Here is a 19432-nt window from a genome sequence, read left to right on the forward strand (position 1 = left end):
AAGTGTCATTGGTGCTCTCTAGTACCTGTCACTCACATGGCTTGACATTGCTTTCCCTGTAAATAAGCTTGCTCAGTTCATGCATGCACCATCTGAAATTCACTAGGCTACCCTCAAGAGGCTCCTCAGGTACCTCAAAAGTACTATCCATCATGGCATTCAATTTCGTCGTTCATCCACTCCTCAGCTCCTTGCCTGCTTAGATGTCGATTAGGGAGCGAACCTTGATAACCGAACTTCTACCTCAACCTACATAATTTTCTTTGGAGTCAATCCCATTTCTTGGTGCACTCAAAAACAGCAGGCTGTTGCTCACTCTTCCACTTAAGTAGAATACAGGGCACTTGCGAGTGCCACCTCTGAAATTGCATGGCTGAAATCTCTCTTCCGTGAGCTTGGTGTCACTCTTCCCTCCACTCCAAAAATTTTATGTGACAACATTGGTGCTACGCAGTTAAGCTTGAATCCAATTCTTCACTCTCGGATGAAACATATTGCCATCGACCTTCATTTTGTGCGAGACTATGTCAACAAAAGTATACTTCAAGTTGCACATATATCCACTCAGGATCAACTTATTGACTTAATGACTAGGGCCCTGTCTCGTAAGCGGTTCTAGCTTCTACGTTCCAAGATTGATGTCACTGATGGGAGCACCATCTCGTGGGGGCGTAATAGATGATCCCAACAAATCAAGTCTTGATCACAGCAACCCAGCAAATCTGTTTCTCCTTGATCTCTGTCTAGCAAACACTGCGTAGTCAACCATATTTAGTTTCCTTAATTTTAGCTCATGTATTAATTTTGTTTAATATGTACAGCAGAGCAAATCAATTACTCTTTCCTTTATTGTTCATATAGGTAGACATGTATAAATAGAAACTTCCTCTGTAATACACTTTGTGACAGAATTTTACAATAAAACACTGAGTGTTCAAATTCTTTATAATCTTCATATCAAACATGACATCATAAATCAAAATAATGCATTTGGAGTTCTACCAGTATACTATTTCTTTTTGTGACTAGTCTGGTCTTCACTATTGCTGATGATCTCTACAGACAAACGTCTAAAAGACAACTCAACATGATCCTTCATTAAAGGATAAGACTGGTATGGTCTTTTTGCTTTTTTAATGAGTGCCTTTTTTTCTTCTTAATTTGTGATTTTTAGTTTTATATATAATCAATGAATTCATAAATCTTATTGAATTTTAAAACAAATATTAAAAAGGTTGTCCATTACAACTTATGAGGATTATATATTTTCGCACAATATATAAATAAATTTTTGTGTATTTCCTTAGTAAATTAAAGCAACATTTGTGTATTATCACTAAATTAAAGCAAGGTTGTTTTTGTACCAGAACGGAAACAATTGAGGGAACTTTGTTGCTCAATATCAAAAGACTAACCAACAGCCACGTCTATTCCTATGCAACGCGGAGGTGACATGCTCAAAACCCGCTCTTTTTCTTTCTAGAGTAATACTAGGTATAGTTATAGAATGTATAAATATCATACAGTTATTTTAAAAAAGAATATAATTTATTATTAAAAAATTAATTTTTTTCATATAAACTTTATATATATTTATTTTTTTTAAAATAATTACACGATATTTACGTCCTAACAACTGCAACTACCGTTTATCTTCGTCGTAAGCTCGTGATTTGCATTGATTCAAATCGTATTTCTAGTGGTACGTGTACATTACAATATTTTTCACTTTTGTTCCTTCGATTCGGTCAAGCTCTCCTGCTTTACTTAATTTTTTGTTTTTTTCGGCTGCTTTCCCGAATATTGTCTTTTTCTTGAAGAAGTGCTCTTCTTCTAAAAGTCAAGCATTCTTGAACTAAGGACCTTGATTTAAAAGCAAATCTAGACAGACAACTTGACTCAGTGCTCGATAAAAGCTTTAGCATGGAAACAGGCTGAAAGGCAGTGACATAAATAATTATATTAATGCATTTTTTTGTTTTGTTGTATAAGGGGCATAAATCACTTTAGAAGCAAAAAGAGAATGTTGTCTGCAAGAAAATATGAAAAACTTTCTTGTCAACTCTGCCTAACAGTCATTGAATTAAGATGCGTAAATTCCAAATAAAATAAAAGGGTGAATTCCCGGCAATATTCACCCAGAAAGAGAGCTACATCCAGCATAACATTATCAGTAACCCAGAACAAGTGTGGGGACAGCTAGCTTCTAAAATTTGAGGTTAATGCCTTTAAAACTTAACAACGTTGGTGATCAGGGCAAGTACAAGACTACTCATTCAAATCTCCATGCAGCGCTATCGCCCATCCTCTATAGTGACTGTTAACCCATTATAAGAGCACGTTTCAGGTTTACTAGAAGAAGAAGCTTTGCTAGAAGGACATCGCCTAACAACAAAAGCTGGCTGTTTAGGGTTTGGAAGAGTTGCAGTCTCACTGCCAAGCATGAAAACTACATTAGACATGGTTGGACGATCATCTGGATCTTCTTGCACGCATAATAGCCCAACATTTAGGCACTTCAAATATTCATATGCATTGCAGCTTTCAAGGAGTGTCTGGTCAATTAAATCGAGAGCCTTGTCTACTTTCCACAAATGCCATGCCTGTAATCAAATTTAAAAAATGGAACTACTGTCACTAAGAGTATGATTATGCATAAGGTTAATGGGTGGGGAAACATTCACTAAAACTTACATAACCTAGAAGGCTCAAAGCTTGTTCAGGTTGGAAAAATCCTGTGTTTCTTTTTCCACCAATAATCTCAAGCACAACTACACCGAAGCTAAAAACATCAGACTTGACAGAGAAAAGCCCATCTAATGCATACTCTGGGGACATGTAGCCACTGCATAACAAAATATATAAATAATCAGTAACATGGTATGTGAATATATGGTTTTTTTTTTTTTTTTTTCTCAAAGAAAGATAGGGATTGCAAGTTGTGATACAATTCTAGCAAGAAGTTTTAGTTATACAATGTATACAGAACTATGCTCTATGTATACTTCACTTACTATGTTCCGACCACCCTGTTCGTGTTTGCTGCAGTTTCTTTGGCTCCGAAAATCCTTGCCAGGCCAAAGTCAGAGATTTTGGGGTTCATTTCCTCATCTAGTAGAATGTTGCTGGTTTTCAAATCCCTATGAATGATCCTCAACCTAGAATCTTGATGAAGATATAGAAGCCCTCGAGCAATTCCCAAAATGATATTGAACCGCATTTCCCAGTTCAACAACACACATAGCTTTCGATCTTTAAAGATCAAGATTTTCCAACCCAGTTACATAACATTATAAGTTAGCTTTATTCATCAATGTACCCTGCCATGCAATGAATTGCAATAGAAATAAAATGTAGAGACTGACCAAATATGAAGGAGTCTAAGCTTTTGTTGGGCATATATTCATAGAGTAACATCTTTTCATCTCCTTTGAGACAATAGCCCAAAAGTCTAACCAGATTCCGATGTTGGAGTTTGGCAATCAACACGACCTCGTTCTTAAATTCTTCTAGACCTTGCCCAGAACCACTCGAGAGCCTCTTTACAGCAATTTCTTGTCCTCCTGGAAATTTTCCCTGATTCAGGATTCCAAAATACGACACCATGTTTTTAACGAGGAGCAAATTGAAATTCAATTTTAATTATCAAGAAAAAGGAAGATTACCCTGTAAACAGGACCAAAGCCCCCTTGGCCAAGCTTGTTTGCATTTGAGAAGTTATCTGTAGCAGCTAGTATGCTTTCCAAATCGAAAAACGGTACATCTATGGCCTTTGCATCATTTTCTTTGAACCTGCCTGATTCAATCAAGTCCTTGACACGTCTCTCGTTATCATACAAATGAAACACTGGACTTTTCTGAGGAGCTTCCCTGTTTTCTGATGTCAAGTAGAAAACTGTATTACTCTGTTACGGGCCTTTTTTGTTGAAGAACTCTTAAAACTTGGAAGTTCTTCGTTTTGGCAATATAAGCAATGTCTTATAGTTACTAGTTTACCTTGTGTATTAGCCATCCTTCTTCTCCAAAAATAGATATAAAGAATAGTACTGGAGAGAGTAATTAGGAAAAATACAGTTGTTAAAACAATTACAACAATCACAGACAAGGACATCTTTCCTCTTGAACGTCCATCTGTTTGCTTGCTATCACCACCTGGAAGAACGAAAGAAAGACATCTCACGATTAGGCAGGAAATAGTAATGAGTTGCAATCTAGAACACTGGTATTTTGCCCCCCAACTTTTGTTCGTTCTTGACTTGACATAATTCTTTCTGGCAATGCAACTGACCCTAGCAGCATTGGCCTAATCCTTTCTCATCCAAAAACTAAATCATTCACATGATGAACAAGATGTCATACTTTTGCTCAATATATGCTCACCTTGAGTGCAATTCAAGCTCAAGCTATCCCATATAAAGTTTGCATTGCAAAGACAACTTCTCTTCCCATTCCTAGTTGCATTGCAAGTTGAATTTGGCCAGTCCTTGCAGTCTGCAGGTGAAGAACAAGTTGGCTCTGGTGGTGGATCCCAGCCAATCTCAACTTCATCTTCAGCTTCAAATGACAAGTCAGAACTAAAGTTGGCTGGCTTAGTATTGCACCAGCTGATCACATTGAACGGTAATGACTCGTTGAGCTGTAGTGCTTTGTCTTGTGCGTTCTTATTGCCACAGTTGTCTGCACCGTTTATTTGGATGATAAACTTTCGGGTTTCTGGATAGATGGCAGTTACTCGGTAGTTTCTGCCCTGTGCCTCAAAGTTGACCTGGGCTGTGGAGATGTTACAGTGAAAATTAAAGTACATTGGATCACCACATTTTGGTCCAGTGCTAAGGGGATAGGGAATCATATATGTGCCACAAGTCTCACAATTTCTTGCTGTTGATTCTGCAAAGTTAGAACTTCGAAGTCAGAAAACATCATCCAACAAGCTTGGGCTCAACTGCTATGTAAAGATTGTCTAATTCATGACGCGATTCACCACCCCAGCTTTTCAGACATCTTATAACTCACAGAGTTGAGAGAATGAAGCAAAATTAAAGCCCAAGGGACCTTATTAGGGGAGTTTTCCACATTAAAAACGTTATTGTTTACATGTCAGTTAAGTATTTATTGGTGTTCATAAGTCAAGAATAACTTGAAGATATTGAAAGAGTGGTACCTATATCAGAAATTGCTATGCGTACATAAATGTTACGGCCACCGTCATGCTCCTCCTGAAGATTGTTGAGATCCTCCGACCAAATCCAGCATGCAGAACTGCCAGTCCCACCCCGTTGTGTAATCTCAGCTACTTCATACAAATAAGCCTGGCACTGGCAGGTATTAAGACACTCTAGTTTGCATGCCAATTCATTCTTGGCATTAAATTGAGAGTCTGGGTTTCCAACTTTCATCGTCTTCAAACTCAAGAATGTATCACTCTGAGTATTTCTGCCGCATAATATCGACTTTCTTGTGCAGCCTCCTGAAAAGTCTCCACTGCTCCATTTCTCCGGCAAGCTGGGTTTGAAACCAGGCAAACACTTGCACATAATGTCGTTCTTACTGTTACAGCTAGCAAAATTTCCACAGGGATTATAAAGACTGCATCTGTCCCTTGGTTCTGACCAAATCGATGACCAAATCTTCTCTGTATCCCATTTCAAATACTGAATTTGGCCCGAGAATGTCATTACCAGCCTGGTATCACTGTATAATGACGATGTGAGATGTGGCACAGAATCATTGTGGACCGAGGTAAAGTTCGATAACAAGAAAAATATAGCAGTGGGCATCTCATCAGAACTAATGATCTTCCCTGAAACTCCACTTTTCCAGTACCTTAACGATCTTTTCCAGATGATGAACTGGTTCTCTCCTTCTTGATCTTGCCGGAAAGTGAAGTTCCCAGGTGCTGGATCATCAGAACTTTTCCATGAATTCAATATTAAATCCTCATCCATTTTCATCCCTGGGAGAAATGTATCGCTTGGGTAGTCAAAACTCTGCCAGAGAATCTCAAAGTGATTTTCTTGTTCTTCATGGCTCACAACCAGGTTCCCAGTATCCATTAGCTTTGCTGTTCGGTACATAGACGATGAATTTTGGAGGTTTGTCGACCAGTAAGGCTTCCCACTTCCATCCAACACCTTGAGATTTCCATCTTCTGCAATGGCGAAAACACCATCATCGCCTGAAAGCGGGTTGTCTCGATTGGCAACCCACACAACGGTTCGAGGATTCGAACCGTAGTACCATATTCCAACATATCTTCTACTGTCAGAGGTTTCACTAGGAGTAAAAAACCCGAGCTCAAATCTTTTTCCTGCTGAAATAAGATTATCTTCTTGATCATCGCTTACCAATCTGCTAAATATTATGGTGTCTCTTGCGGCGCAAAACAAAAAAGATGAGCAAAGTAAAAATGAATACAACAAGGAGATGGCCGTAGGCGGCATGTGTTTTACAGAGCCAGTAATGATGATGGTCTTGGATCTCATTTTCCTTTTGCTTACGATTGAGATCAAATCAAATTAGTTAGAATTTTCTACTTAACTAGGAAGCGTACAGTGGTAGCTAATCATGCAATTTCCACAGTTCCGTTCCCAAAATTCACATTTTGTTGTCTTTCTGAGAAACTACTCAAAGTTGTTCTCCACAAGGCTGCCCCACACATTAGTTTATAAGCGCAAAAAGCAAAGTAATTATTATTGGGTGGACGGGGTTGAAATATGTTTGAAAAACTGGATGCATGGATATTTCGCAAGGACAGTGACGATATTGTCCAGGCCGGCCGTAGTTATTACTATTGTTCTGCGTAATTTTATTTATTATTTATTATTATTATTATTATTGTTCTGCATATTTGAAAGGGTTAAACAGACCCGGCCCGAAAAGAAATAGAAATGAAAAGAGTATCTATTCAGGGGTCAGGTTAACATATTGGCATATATATATATATACTAAGTAAGATGTTACGTACCCGAAGTACGTATGCGCAGTTTAAAGTATTAATATATTTTATTAAAATAAAAATAAAGTACATATATCTTATTATTTTATTATTAATATATATCTTAAAAGCTATTGAAATATAGGCTATTTGTAAATTATTATAATACTTTTCTATTATAATGAATACGAAAAGACAAATCTACATAAATCAATTTTCCTATTATAACGTATTTTCAAATTGGAAATTGAATCCATGATTATTATTATAATAAATCTGCTTTATTAGCATATTTAAAGATATTAATAGTGGAATAGAAACCAACAGAAACCATAAAAGTAGCTATAAATAGAATATAAATGAAAATATAATTGTATCTCTGTGTTCTGTAATTATTACAAACGGATGAAAAGTTAATGAAAACCAGCATATTCCGTTAAAATAAAAAATTTCTGTTAAAACAAGAAAATTTCGTTTTATAGGCTCTTTATATATATAGATATATATATATATATATAATAAAAAAAGACGATATTTAAGTTTATTGATAGCCCTCATTTATGACAGAAAAAAATCGTAATTACATGCTAACCCCTAAGAGTTATAGATAATCTTAAAGGATCAAAACTCAGACATCTAAAAAATCTAAAATAAAGCAACAATAGATAAATATTCAAGACTTATATGTCAATCCACACTAAATCAAACCTTAAAAAACTGAAAAAAAAAATGCAATCATGCATATAAATGTCAGCTCACAACATTAAGAATAATAACAAAAAAAAACAGGTGCAATATAACAAATATCTCGTTAGAAATTGACAAATAAAGAATTTTAATTCTGTCCATACAAAAAAGTCCTCTCAACTTACTAAAACAAAAAAATGAAAAACGCAACGCTATCAGCACGGAAGGGTAATTTACTAGACTAAGCTGAATTATTGGAAAGCAAATCGGCCAGCGAGGTCAAGATTGTTGTCGGATTTTGTTAGCTTTTGTTGTGGCCCCCCACTGGTTTTGAACTTTTCCTCTCTTTTTTTCCATGTCACGTGGGAAAGAATTCAAGATGCGATTACGCGGGTTTCCATTCATAAAACATAACCTACCACTTATTGTTTGGAGTTAATTTAATAATATGATGATAATGACATATTAAGACCATAGCTTATGACTCAAAACAGTACAGCAATCTTCAGCTTCATAACACACGAGAAGTTTAGAAAGGGGTATCACAAGTGAAAAACAGCAAAGGCCATTCACCCAGCTAGGGACACCAGATATTCTCAATCTAGTCCAGTTGGAGTACCTATGACCTATACCTCAAGAGGTTAATGTGATTGTGACCACAAACGTTTGCACACCACACTGCAAAATTCCCTTTGTTTCAAGAACTCCAGTCCAGAACTTGTCAAATAAAGGTTTAAATCAATCAAATTCAATGCACATCCGGGCACAACTTGAAGGGATAATAAGCCTTGAAGACTTCATTTTTTCCTGCAACTATAGTGGGACCTAAACAGAGCTGCTCCAAACTGTACAGTACTACATTTCCAGCACAATTTTAGGTAAAACCAAAGTTGAGCGGTATACAAGCAGCAGAAAAGCAGAGGAATACACAATGCTTCAGACTACAATTTTAACCAAATCAAGCAACAATAAGTGCACCACAAAGCTAACTAATCACAGAGCAAGCTTCAGGGTGCTTCACATCCAACACAATCTGAGAATCATACATTATTTTGTTTCTCCTAGACTACCAGTTACTTCTGTATGTGTGTCTAGTCTACTAGAAGAACTAGCTGTGCTAGAAAGGTCTCTCCTTGGAGTTGGAAGATAAGCTGGTTTTTTCGGAGTTGGAACTGTCGCAGTTTCACTGTCAAGCATGGTAACAATATTGGACATGGTGGGACGGTCATTTGGGTCTTCTTGTACGCATAAGAGTGCAATGTTAGCACACTTCACGAACTGGTCAGCATTGCAAACTTCATGCAGTGTCTGGTCCATTAAATCCAACACCATGTTTCCTACCCACAATCTCCATGCCTGAGACATTTGTTAAATAAGTTGGTACGAAGTGTAAAGTCAATAATAATAATCATAATATATGAAAATCCAACATGCTTACATATCCTATAAGGCTCATGGCTTTTTCTGACTGATAAAATCGTGTGTTCTTCTTTCCACTTATAATCTCAAGGAGAACAACTCCAAAACTATAACAATCAGATTTGAATGAGAATTGTCCATCTAACGCATACTCTGGAGACATATAGCCGCTGCATTACAATGATTATCAGTGCATGGATAAAGTTGGCACTTGTATGCCTTTTGTCTAACAGAAGTTACGAGATTGAAAATAGTGATACAGTAGAGAAAGATCAGCTTCCATAAGTATACTGTCTAGGAGAAACTTACTAAGTTCCAACTACTTGGGTCGTGTTGTCCCCAGTTTCTTTGCCTCCAACAATCCTCGCCAAGCCAAAGTCAGATATTTTGGGGTTCATCTCCTCATCAAGAAGAATGTTGCTGGTTTTCAGATCTCTATGGATAATCCTTAATCTGGAATCTTGGTGAAGATAAAGAAGTCCTCGAGCTATTCCCAAGATGATGTTGAATCGAATCTTCCAATCCAAAAGCACGCTTAGCTTTTGATCTTCATGTTTTCCATTATGCATTGAAGATAACAATTTCAGCAACAGTAACAAGTCAGCTTTACTCAAGGCAAGATTCAGTTTATCAAGCAGACAAGCACTGGAGAGAATCAGCAATTCGGTTTAGAAACTAACCAAATATAAATGAGTCTAAGCTTTTGTTTGGCATGTACTCATAGAGCAAAATCTTTTCATCTCCTTTTATGCTATACCCTCGAAGTCTAACAAGATTTCTATGTTGGAGTTTGGCAATCAACACGACCTCATTTTTGAATTCCTGTAAGCCCTGTCCAGAGACACTTGAGAGCCTCTTTACAGCAATTTCTTGACCTCCTGGAAATGTGCCCTGGGACCAAGTTACCATACCCAGAATGTTACCACTTAACTAGTATTCAGGAACATGAAATACAAATCAATATTTCTGAAATTACCTTATAAACAGGCCCATAGCCCCCCTGTCCGAGTTTGTTTTCATCTGAGAAGCTATCTGTAGCAATTAGTATGCTTTCCATGTCAAAAAAGGGGACATCTATGCCTTCATCTTCTTCTTTGATCTCACCCGAGTCAATCAAATCTTTGACATGTCTCTCACTGTGTAATGTGTGAAGTGCTCGGTTTCTTTTATTACTTTCTCTGTTTGCTGTGTTCCGAAGACAATCATGATTATTAGTTAAACTACATAAAAGAACTAACTGGTTTTATTTTGATTTAAATGGACAGAACTAGAGATTTCCTAAAGCATAAATCAGTTACCTTGTGTCTTGGAAATCTTTTTTCTCCATATATATATGCCTATAATGATACATGTGAGAGCAATCACACATGCTAAAGTTGACACAACAACCAGAAGCAATTTCACCTTGCTTTCTGAAGGCTCTCCCGAAGGCTTAGGAGAAAAACCTTGTACAAGAGGAGAATCACTTTCTACATGGAAGAAAGAAGAAATCAGTGTCATTTCAATATTTGTAGCAGAAAATAACTTGCCATGAGAGTGAACAAGTTCAAATGGAAAAATCAGAGGATTAACAGTATTTTTATTGCATAATTCATTGTTAGTGCAAGGTATTCATGATATTGCTGAAAACTATTTTAAAAATTATAGGAAACATCCCAATTTCTAAGGTAAAACTAGATGTGATAGTACATAAAGAAACAGAAAAGCTTTTGGAAAGCAGGATTTAACATCAGTTGAGCAGTGAACTATTCTCCCAGCACTGCTGTAGCCAGCGCAATGGAGCAGATTTTGGGTCTAATTATCATAATTGATTAAAACAATAAAATGATTTGAGTAGGACAGTTCCCCCCGTTGAAAATTTGCTATACCATCACAAAGATCGAATTCTATTTTCACTAGCAGAGCAACAATACTATCTAAGATGCATATAAAATAGTGTCCTAACTGACCTTTGGTACAATTTAGATTTAAACCATTCCATTGGAAGTTTCGGTTGCAAAGGCACCTCTTTCCATGTCCTCTTGGATTGCAAGTTGATTGTGGCCAATCCTTGCAGTCTGCCCATGAAGAACAGGATGGTTCCCCTGGTGGATCCCAACTAATCTCCACTTCCGAACTAGACTTGCCCGAATCATCATCGCTCACATAAAATGGCAATGCCGGATTGAGCTGCAGATCTCGTCTTGGATTTTTATCATTAAGACTTTTATCATTAGGACGGATGAAAAAGTTTCGGGTACTTGGATTGATACTAGTTACACAATAGTTGCCACTGGGAGCGTTGAAGCTGACCTGGCCAGAGGACATGTTGCAGTAAAAACTGAAGTACGTTGTGTCACCACAATTTAGACTGGTGCTCAGTGGATAGGGGATCGTGTTTGTGCCACAAGGCTCACAATTCCTTGCAGTCGTTTCTGCAGACGTATGGAGCATGAAATAGTAATTATACACTGAAAAATGAACTTTAGCCCACCTAGCTAGTGTTATAAACATGTCTAGATTATTATAGGTAGCAAGCTGCTTGAAATATAACTACTTGTGTAAACACACTGGCAGCACAAGGGGAACAGGTGCTTATGAGCAAACGAGGTTGAGTTTCAATTATCTCCCAAAAATTTACATCGAACTATGGATTTCGAGGGTAACTTAATGTCATAATCAAGCATAACATAGAGACTTAAAAATTGTTGGATTAAATGGGGCTGCAAAATAGAAAATAGTGAGAGAAATTTTGCTTCAAGGCGCGTTACAATGTCGCTTTCCTTAAGACAATATTCGCCCCCACCAATAACGGTATGCACACGGGTTACAAGCGAATTTGCCTCCAAGATACAATGAAGCCCAGAACAAGTCTATTTGTTTAACTGCGTTATGCACACACTAAATTAGACACTGAATGCCCTCAGATTTTGCTATTCAACTAAGAAATTAGAAATCTGTTCTCTCAAGAACAAACAGATTCTAACAAGTTCTAATAATATGAAGAAGTGAAGAACTTGGAAGAGAGAGAGAATTCGAAATTATATATTATCATCTTCAAATGGCAGGCCAATGGGTCTATTTATAGATGACCAAAGGTTGTGAACGAAAAGTTATTACTTTTTGTAATTCTGAAAACTGTTGGGAATAGATACATATAATATGCCTGCTGCCGAATGACACAACGGTTGGACTTAGTCCAATGGTTGCCTTGCTTCTTCTTCACCTGTATGGGACCAGTTCTAGTCACCGCGTGCGCAATTAAAATTTGTTTTTTCTAAGCATCGCAGCGCCTTGCGCATGGAGGGCCTCCTGATGCGTTGCTACGCCTCGTGCATGCCCGCATGCAGTGCGTCGCGCCCTTGAGCCCATGCGTTACGGTGCTTCATGCCTTGGAGCTCTAGCCGCATGGAGAGCCATCTTCATAAATCATTTAAAAATGATTCTTGCCATGGGGATGACTCGAACTCCAGTCCTTTGGTAAACCAGATCCATAATTACCACTCAACCAACGGGTGACTTGTGCGCTTGTAGAGATGCAAACTTTTATAATTCTCATAAACATTCCACATCTTCTCTCTTTCCAAAGTAACTTACAACTTCCGAAATCAACTCAAAAAAAATTATTAATAATAAATATTATATATATATTATTTTAAAAATATTTCCAACAAAAATTTCTTTCCAAAATATCCTTTGCCACAGTAGCTAAATCAGGTAATTCCAGCATATTCAAATAAGTAAAAGGAGTACCTATATCAGATTCAGCTACGCGGACGAAGAGATCGCGACCATGGCCTTTGTACTCCTCTTGAAGATTACGCACTTCCTCCGTCCAAATTGGGCAGAGGTTGATCTTATTAGTAGTACCGATTCGGCCTTTCCTCTCTCCATTATTTGTATATGAGTAAGCCTGGCACCGGGAGCTGTCAAGGCACAACTTTCTGCATTCTTCTTCATCTTCTACAAACTCCGTTTTATCTGGGTCGGTCACTTTCATCATCTTTAAGCTCAAGAACTTGTCTCTGGAGCTGAGTGCTGTCGAAATTCTGGTACACCCGCCAGAAAAATCTCTAGCTTTCCAATCCTCCGGACTACTAGGCTTGAACCCCGGCAAACATTTGCATACTAACCTATTGTTAATATTGCAGCTGCCAAATTTTCCGCATGCATCATAAATACTACAATTGTTTTCCGGTTCCCACAACATCAAAAATTGAGAATACCAGTACTGTAACTGCCCTGAGTAATCCATCACCAACCTTGATTCTTGGATCAAGGGGTCAGAATTGTTGGAATATGATAGTAACTTATCTATGGCATCAGGCATCTCATCCGAACTGAGGAACTCACTTTTACTTACCCAGTATTCATCCGAATTTTTTGAAACGACATACCGATCCCTTTCAGCTTGTAGCTTAAACTTGAAAACCCCAGTTCCCGGGTTATCCCTTCCTTTCCACGAAGCCAACTCTAGGCCTTCTACCATTTTCATACCTGGAAGAAACGTATCAGCTGGATCTTTGAAGCTCTCCCACAGATTTACCACCCTGCTATTACTAACATCCGTCAAGACCAGGTTTCCAGAATCCATGAGTTTCACGTACCCATTTTTAATGGGGGTTCTACGGATAATAATAGACCAGTAATCATTCCCAGTGCCAGTGGTGTCGGATACCCTGAGGTTTCCATCTTCGTCAGTTCCAAAAACCCCAGTGGAATCCTTCGGTATCGGGTTGTCACGGTTGGCAACCCACACAACAGTTTGATTTGGCCAACTGTGATACCATATCCCAACGAACCTGATGCCGCTAGACTTTCCCATAGGGGTAAAGAATCCCAGTTCAAACTTCCCTCCAGCGGAGATAAGAGTTGGTCCATTGTCTGTAATCTTCTCGCCGAGCTTCAAAATATCTCTAGCCTCGGAATATGCTGCAGGGGAACACAAGAAGTACACGTACGAAAAGAAGAAGATGTAAGACAGCAATTGTTTAACATTTTTACGAAGAAAGTAGCTGGGATTTGAAACTGGAATTCTCGTTGTGATTTTGAACATACTGAAGTTGCTTCTCATCTAGTTGACAAAGCTTCTGCCTAGCAACGTTCTCTCTTTCCAACCAAGCAGCAAGCAATAATTGGACAACTTTTGCATGTCCGATTCCTGTACTATATAATATATTATTTTTATTGATTTATATGATTTACGTTAGTTTTATTTTATAATAAACAATAATTTTACAATTTAATTTACCATACTAAATCATATCAATTTGTTGATTTATTTTTATTAAACTTATTTGTGAATAAAGTATTTATTTTTTCTTAAGTTTTTAAATTAAAAATAATTTTAAAATTATATCTATCATTTCAATTAATCTTGTACAAGAAACAACCCTATACTTTATTTTAATAACAAAAAACAAAAGTTGTATTTCTATCCATCTTCTATATATATTCAATATTAATGCAAGAAACATGCAAACTTCATGCATGGTCTCTCGATGGATCGAGGATGGAAAAAAGTTTCAAATTTATTTCCAATCGTGTCTTATTTTCCAAATGTTGGTTGTTGCAATTTGGTTTGGTTTCTGTACGTTTTCTTTCTCTTAAAATTCATTTGAAGTTAATTAGAATTTTTGACTGTACAGGTGGTACTTGACGACGACTAGTTCTAATGGTAGTCTTTTTTAGAATTTTTGATACATAAAATTACAATAAAGGAAAGAGACCTATACAGACTACTTTCAATTGGTTGGGGATCATGTTCCCTCAGCAGTAGTCATTTTCTATCTGATTACCAGTACTACACACGATAGCCCGTTACTTTCATTTTACTTTAAATGAATGGTATATATTTAACGAACAGATTTCGACATCATCAATATATATCATCAATCTGTTTAGCATATCATATCAGCAAACAAATTGCAAACTTGCAAATTTAACAGAAAGTTTAATTAATTTAGAGCATGCAGGGCGGTCTCCCTTTCATCTTTGGGAGGTGCTACTCTACCACTCAGAGTGCACCCCTCAAGCTAATTGCTAGGTTACAAAAAAAATTTTATTTTTTTCAATTTTTTATTTAGACTTTTTTTTAAAAAAAACATTTTTAAAAAATATAAAAAAATATCAATACACTAGTAATGACTTATTTAACTATTAAATAAAAAAAAATTAAAATACATGAGATATCCAAATGAGTGGCTAAGTTAAATGAACAAAGTAGCATTTTTCTTCATCTTTTATAATATTGGTCCACACAACAATGGCTTTTTTTTTATTTTTTATTTTTTCATGAGAACAATGGCTTTACATGTGTCCAAAACTAAAGAGAACAGAAATGAGAGAGATATATAGACATATCAACCCCTAAAAATGTGACCATTAATCAAATCTACGACAGTATATATATATATATAAATCTACTTTTGCATGGTAAAAGCAAAAAATTCCCTCAACTTCTTGTCAGAATTTAAAATTTTAAAATGGGAGAAAGATAAACATATCAAATTGGTTTTCATACTTTTTATTGTTCATTTAATGTTGTCCAAAATATTTCTATAAATAGCAATAAATATTATAAGACCCACTAGACATATATATTTCTCACTTAAAGCTTTTAAGTTGGTGTTCGAACTTGAGGTGCCTCATCCCAACATTTGAAAATAACACCCATAATAGATATACATGAATGATTACTTAATGGCCACGAGTCACCTACATTAATCTGATATGGAAACTACCGTACTACAAAAACAAAAATTAAAATGCTTGGAGTTTCAAAAGAATGGGTAATAGATCAAAATTACAGTCAACATTGTTACAAGGGAAGACACCTCTCGCTCTCTCCCTTTGAGCAGCCCCCTCAAAAACCCAGACTAGAGGAGAGGGGTTGGAGCTTTGGCTCCTCCCTCCCTCATCCCCCATCTCTCTTCTCTATAGTTTTTTCTTTTATTTATCTGGTTTTGTGTGTTTTTCTTACAAAGGAGGGTGAAATACCGATCTGTTATACTCTAGAACCTCGCGACCACCACACGCCCCCCCACAAAATTTCCAAGGCGTCGATCTTTTAAACGAGCGAAAAATCTCGTTGAACGAAATGGTGCATGAGCCACAAGCACGGTCTAAAGTATGCGCATGACTTCCACACGCTACCGCAAGGGGAGCTCTACCACCACGTGCACCATTTTTGGGACCAGGGCTATCGGTTTCTTCAGACTCGACTATCCGATGTACTTCAGGATGGCGCATGTCCATCACGCACCATGTGTTTGCTTTTTTTATTTCCTTTAAGGTTGAAAATGTGGATCCATAGCTTTCCAAACTGTATTTTGCTATTTTCTCATATATCATTTACGTTTTCTGTTATTTCCTCTGTTTTAGGTTAATAATAATAAAAAAAAAATAAGTCTCTTGGACATTTTGTCCATAAAGTGAAAGTTCTCTCCTCCTCTGGAGGGTGGGGTTTGAAATCTCAGTTTTAGGCAGAGTGTGGTCCCTCAGACGATTTTTCTGTAAAGAGTTCTAGAGGTTAAGATCATACCAGTCACAAAAGAATTTGTGTACTGGTGGAGCTTCAACCGTGAATCTAGATTTTTTTCTGTATGTATCTAGATTACAAGCTAACTATTCTGTTGTGACTGTTGTGACTGTTTTTTTTCTGTATGTATCTAGAATTTGTGTACTGGTGGAGCTCCAATCGTGAATAGTTAGCTTGTAATCTAGATTTTTTTCTGTATGTATCAGTCACAACAGAGGAACACAAGAAGTACACGTACAAAAAGAAGAAAATGTAAGACAATAATCGTTTAACATTTTTACGAAGAAAGTAGCTCGGAGTTGAAACTGGAATTCTCGTTGTGATTTTGAACATACTGAAGTTGCTTATCATCTGGTTGATAGAATTCTCATCCGCTTCCTCACATGCAGTACTTAGTTAAATTATACTGAAAAAATATGAAAATGGCCAAAAAAAATTATTTTAATAGAATAGAAAAAGAATAAGAAATCCGATGTAAAATGTTTTTAAAAGTTAAATAAAATTTAGGAAAAATTTAAAATTATATTTTTTAATTAAGTTATAAGAAAATTTATTAGGAAGGGAATGTGTATACTCTCAAAAGCTTCGGCCTAACAACGTTCTCTCTCTCCAACCAAGCAACAAGCAATAATTGGACAATTTTTGGATGTCCGATTCCTGTAATATATAATATATTATTTTTATTGATTCATATGATTTACGATAGTTTTATTTTATAATAAAAAATAATTTTACAATCTAATATCACACTAAATCATATCAATTTGTTGATTTTTTTATTAAATTTATTTATGAATAAAGTATTCCTCTTTTTTTTAATTTTAAATTAAAAATAATTTTAAAATTTTATCTATCATTTCTATTAATCTTGTACAAGAAACAACCCTATAGTACTTATTGTAATAACAAAATACAAAAGTTGTATTTTTAGAATTTTTTATACATAAAATTACAATAAAGGAAAGAGACCTTATATACAGATTACTTTCAATTGGTTGGGGATCATATGGTCTCTTAGCAGTAGTCATTTTCTATCTGATCACCACTACACGTGATAGCCCGTTACTTCCATTTTACTTTAAATGAATGGTATATATTTAATGAACAGATTTCGACATCATCAATATATATCATCAATCTGTTTAGCATATCATATCAGCAAACAAATTGCAAACTTGCAAATTTAACAGAAAGTTTAATTAATTTAGAGCATGCAGGGCGGTCTCCTTTCATCTTTGGGTGGTGCTACTCTACCGCTTAGAGTGCACCCCTCAAGCTAATTGCTAGGTCAAAAATATTTTTTTATTTTTTTTTCAATTTTTGATTTAGATTTTTTTTATTTTTTAAAATATTTTTAAAAAATATAAAAAAAATATCAATTCATTAATAATGACCTTTTTAACTTTTAAGTAAAAAAAATTAAAATACATAAAATATCAAAATGAGTGAGCAAGCTAAATGAATAAAGTAGCATTTTTTTTCATCTTTTATAATATTGGTCCACACAACAATGGCTTTTTTTTTTTTCTTTTTTTTTTTTTTCTTTTATGAGAACAATGGCTTTACTTATGTGTCCCAAACTAAAGATCAGACAGAAATATTGGGAGAGAGATATATAGACATGTCAACCCCTAAAAATGTGACCAATCAAATCTACGACGGTGTATATATATATATATATATATATATATATATATATACTAGCGGTGAAGTTACGTGCGAGGCACGTTTGCCCTGTATTAAATTGTTCTAAAATATAAACATCCAGTATAGAACAAGAGAATTTAATGATAAGATCTATGAGGATAATATAGATCATTCTAATTAAAAACTACTAATTCAAATAGCAATAAGTTTAAACAAACCATAAGTTCAAGCAAGTTTGGAAAGTAAATGATTATGTTTCGAATTAATATTATAGTTTATTTTTTAAACGATTAAATATTACATAATTCTTTTTTTCATTATTGAAAGTAAAGTTTGGGGGTTATGTATTCAAAGGTGGTGTGTTATCCTCATTCACAACATTTATGGAGAGAACATTGAAGTTTTTGTGATGTTGTTTTTAGAATTGATCTAAATCTGCACCGAATTGTATGATCTATTTTTTTGCTTGAACATAATTTTACAATATTTAGGACAGGTTTGGGTGGTGGGATGAGACATAAAATTCTCATATCATCTAATTATTACACATTTTTCAAATCCTCATATAAAATATAATTAACAATTCAACTTTTTCAAATCTCAATTCACATTTTTCAAATCTCAAGACAATAATAATTCTGAAATATAATATTATAAACTCTCAAATAAAATATAAAATTCTCATTTCATCTCTCAAACTTGCCTATATATAATAAATATTTCTGCATGAAATGAATTTAGAGACTAAGCACAATTTTCCTGTGCGTTTATCACAAAATAATGAATAAAATATGCGAAAATGCATGTATCGGCCATGCATTATTTAGCACAGAGAGAGCATGATCACGAGGGTCTTCCATTGAAATTGAAACGTCTTAAATGATGTCAACACCTGCATGCAACTGATCATCTCGAGCGGTTTTCCTCAAAATGGGGCTGACCCTGGTTTGGTTTTAGGCCCCTAGCTAGCTAGGTAGCTAGTACATAGGATTTGACGATCTTTTTGCCATTGCACACGTTACATATATACGGAGACAATTTCCATATATATATATATATATATATATATATATATATATCTTCCTATATGCATGGTGCGCGCATCACATGCATGCATCAGTTCATATTAAAATAATTTAATATATATGAATAAAATTATTATTTATTTATATTCATCATTTATTATGGAATTTAGATTATATTCAGTAATTTATTAAATTATATTC

At 35.6% G+C, this 19432-nt stretch overlaps 2 protein-coding genes across 3 annotated transcripts; both read right to left on the reverse strand.

Moving 5' to 3' along the window:
- Nucleotides 1-2020: 2020 nt before the first annotated feature.
- On the reverse strand, nt 2021-6592 carry LOC108991976 (G-type lectin S-receptor-like serine/threonine-protein kinase At4g03230). Its single transcript, XM_018966404.2, has 8 exons — nt 5162-6592; nt 4381-4887; nt 3997-4152; nt 3666-3877; nt 3366-3576; nt 3015-3252; nt 2695-2845; nt 2021-2603 (listed from the first exon to the last, which is right to left on the reverse strand). The coding sequence occupies exons 1-8, from the start codon at nt 6480-6482 to the stop codon at nt 2295-2297; spliced, it is 3105 nt and encodes a 1034-aa protein (XP_018821949.1). The 5' UTR covers nt 6483-6592; the 3' UTR covers nt 2021-2294.
- A 1799-nt stretch (nt 6593-8391) lies between these two features.
- Nucleotides 8392-14167, reverse strand: LOC108991978 (G-type lectin S-receptor-like serine/threonine-protein kinase At4g03230). 2 transcript variants are annotated; one of them, XM_035684095.1, is made up of 10 exons: nt 14078-14148; nt 12773-13951; nt 10990-11454; nt 10503-10509; nt 10339-10469; nt 10017-10225; nt 9721-9931; nt 9350-9587; nt 9060-9210; nt 8392-8977 (listed from the first exon to the last, which is right to left on the reverse strand). In XM_035684095.1, exons 1-10 carry the CDS (start codon nt 14091-14093, stop codon nt 8669-8671), a joined length of 2916 nt encoding a protein of 971 aa, XP_035539988.1. In that variant the 5' UTR covers nt 14094-14148; the 3' UTR covers nt 8392-8668. The 2 variants fall into 2 exon arrangements, with proteins under 2 accessions (XP_035539988.1, XP_035539985.1); XM_035684092.1 differs by having other exon boundaries at nt 12773-14167.
- Nucleotides 14168-19432: the final 5265 nt, after the last annotated feature.

The sequence above is a fragment of the Juglans regia genome, chromosome 1 (genome assembly GCF_001411555.2).
Source record: "Juglans regia cultivar Chandler chromosome 1, Walnut 2.0, whole genome shotgun sequence".
In the NCBI taxonomy this organism is placed as follows: Eukaryota; Viridiplantae; Streptophyta; class Magnoliopsida; order Fagales; family Juglandaceae; genus Juglans; species Juglans regia.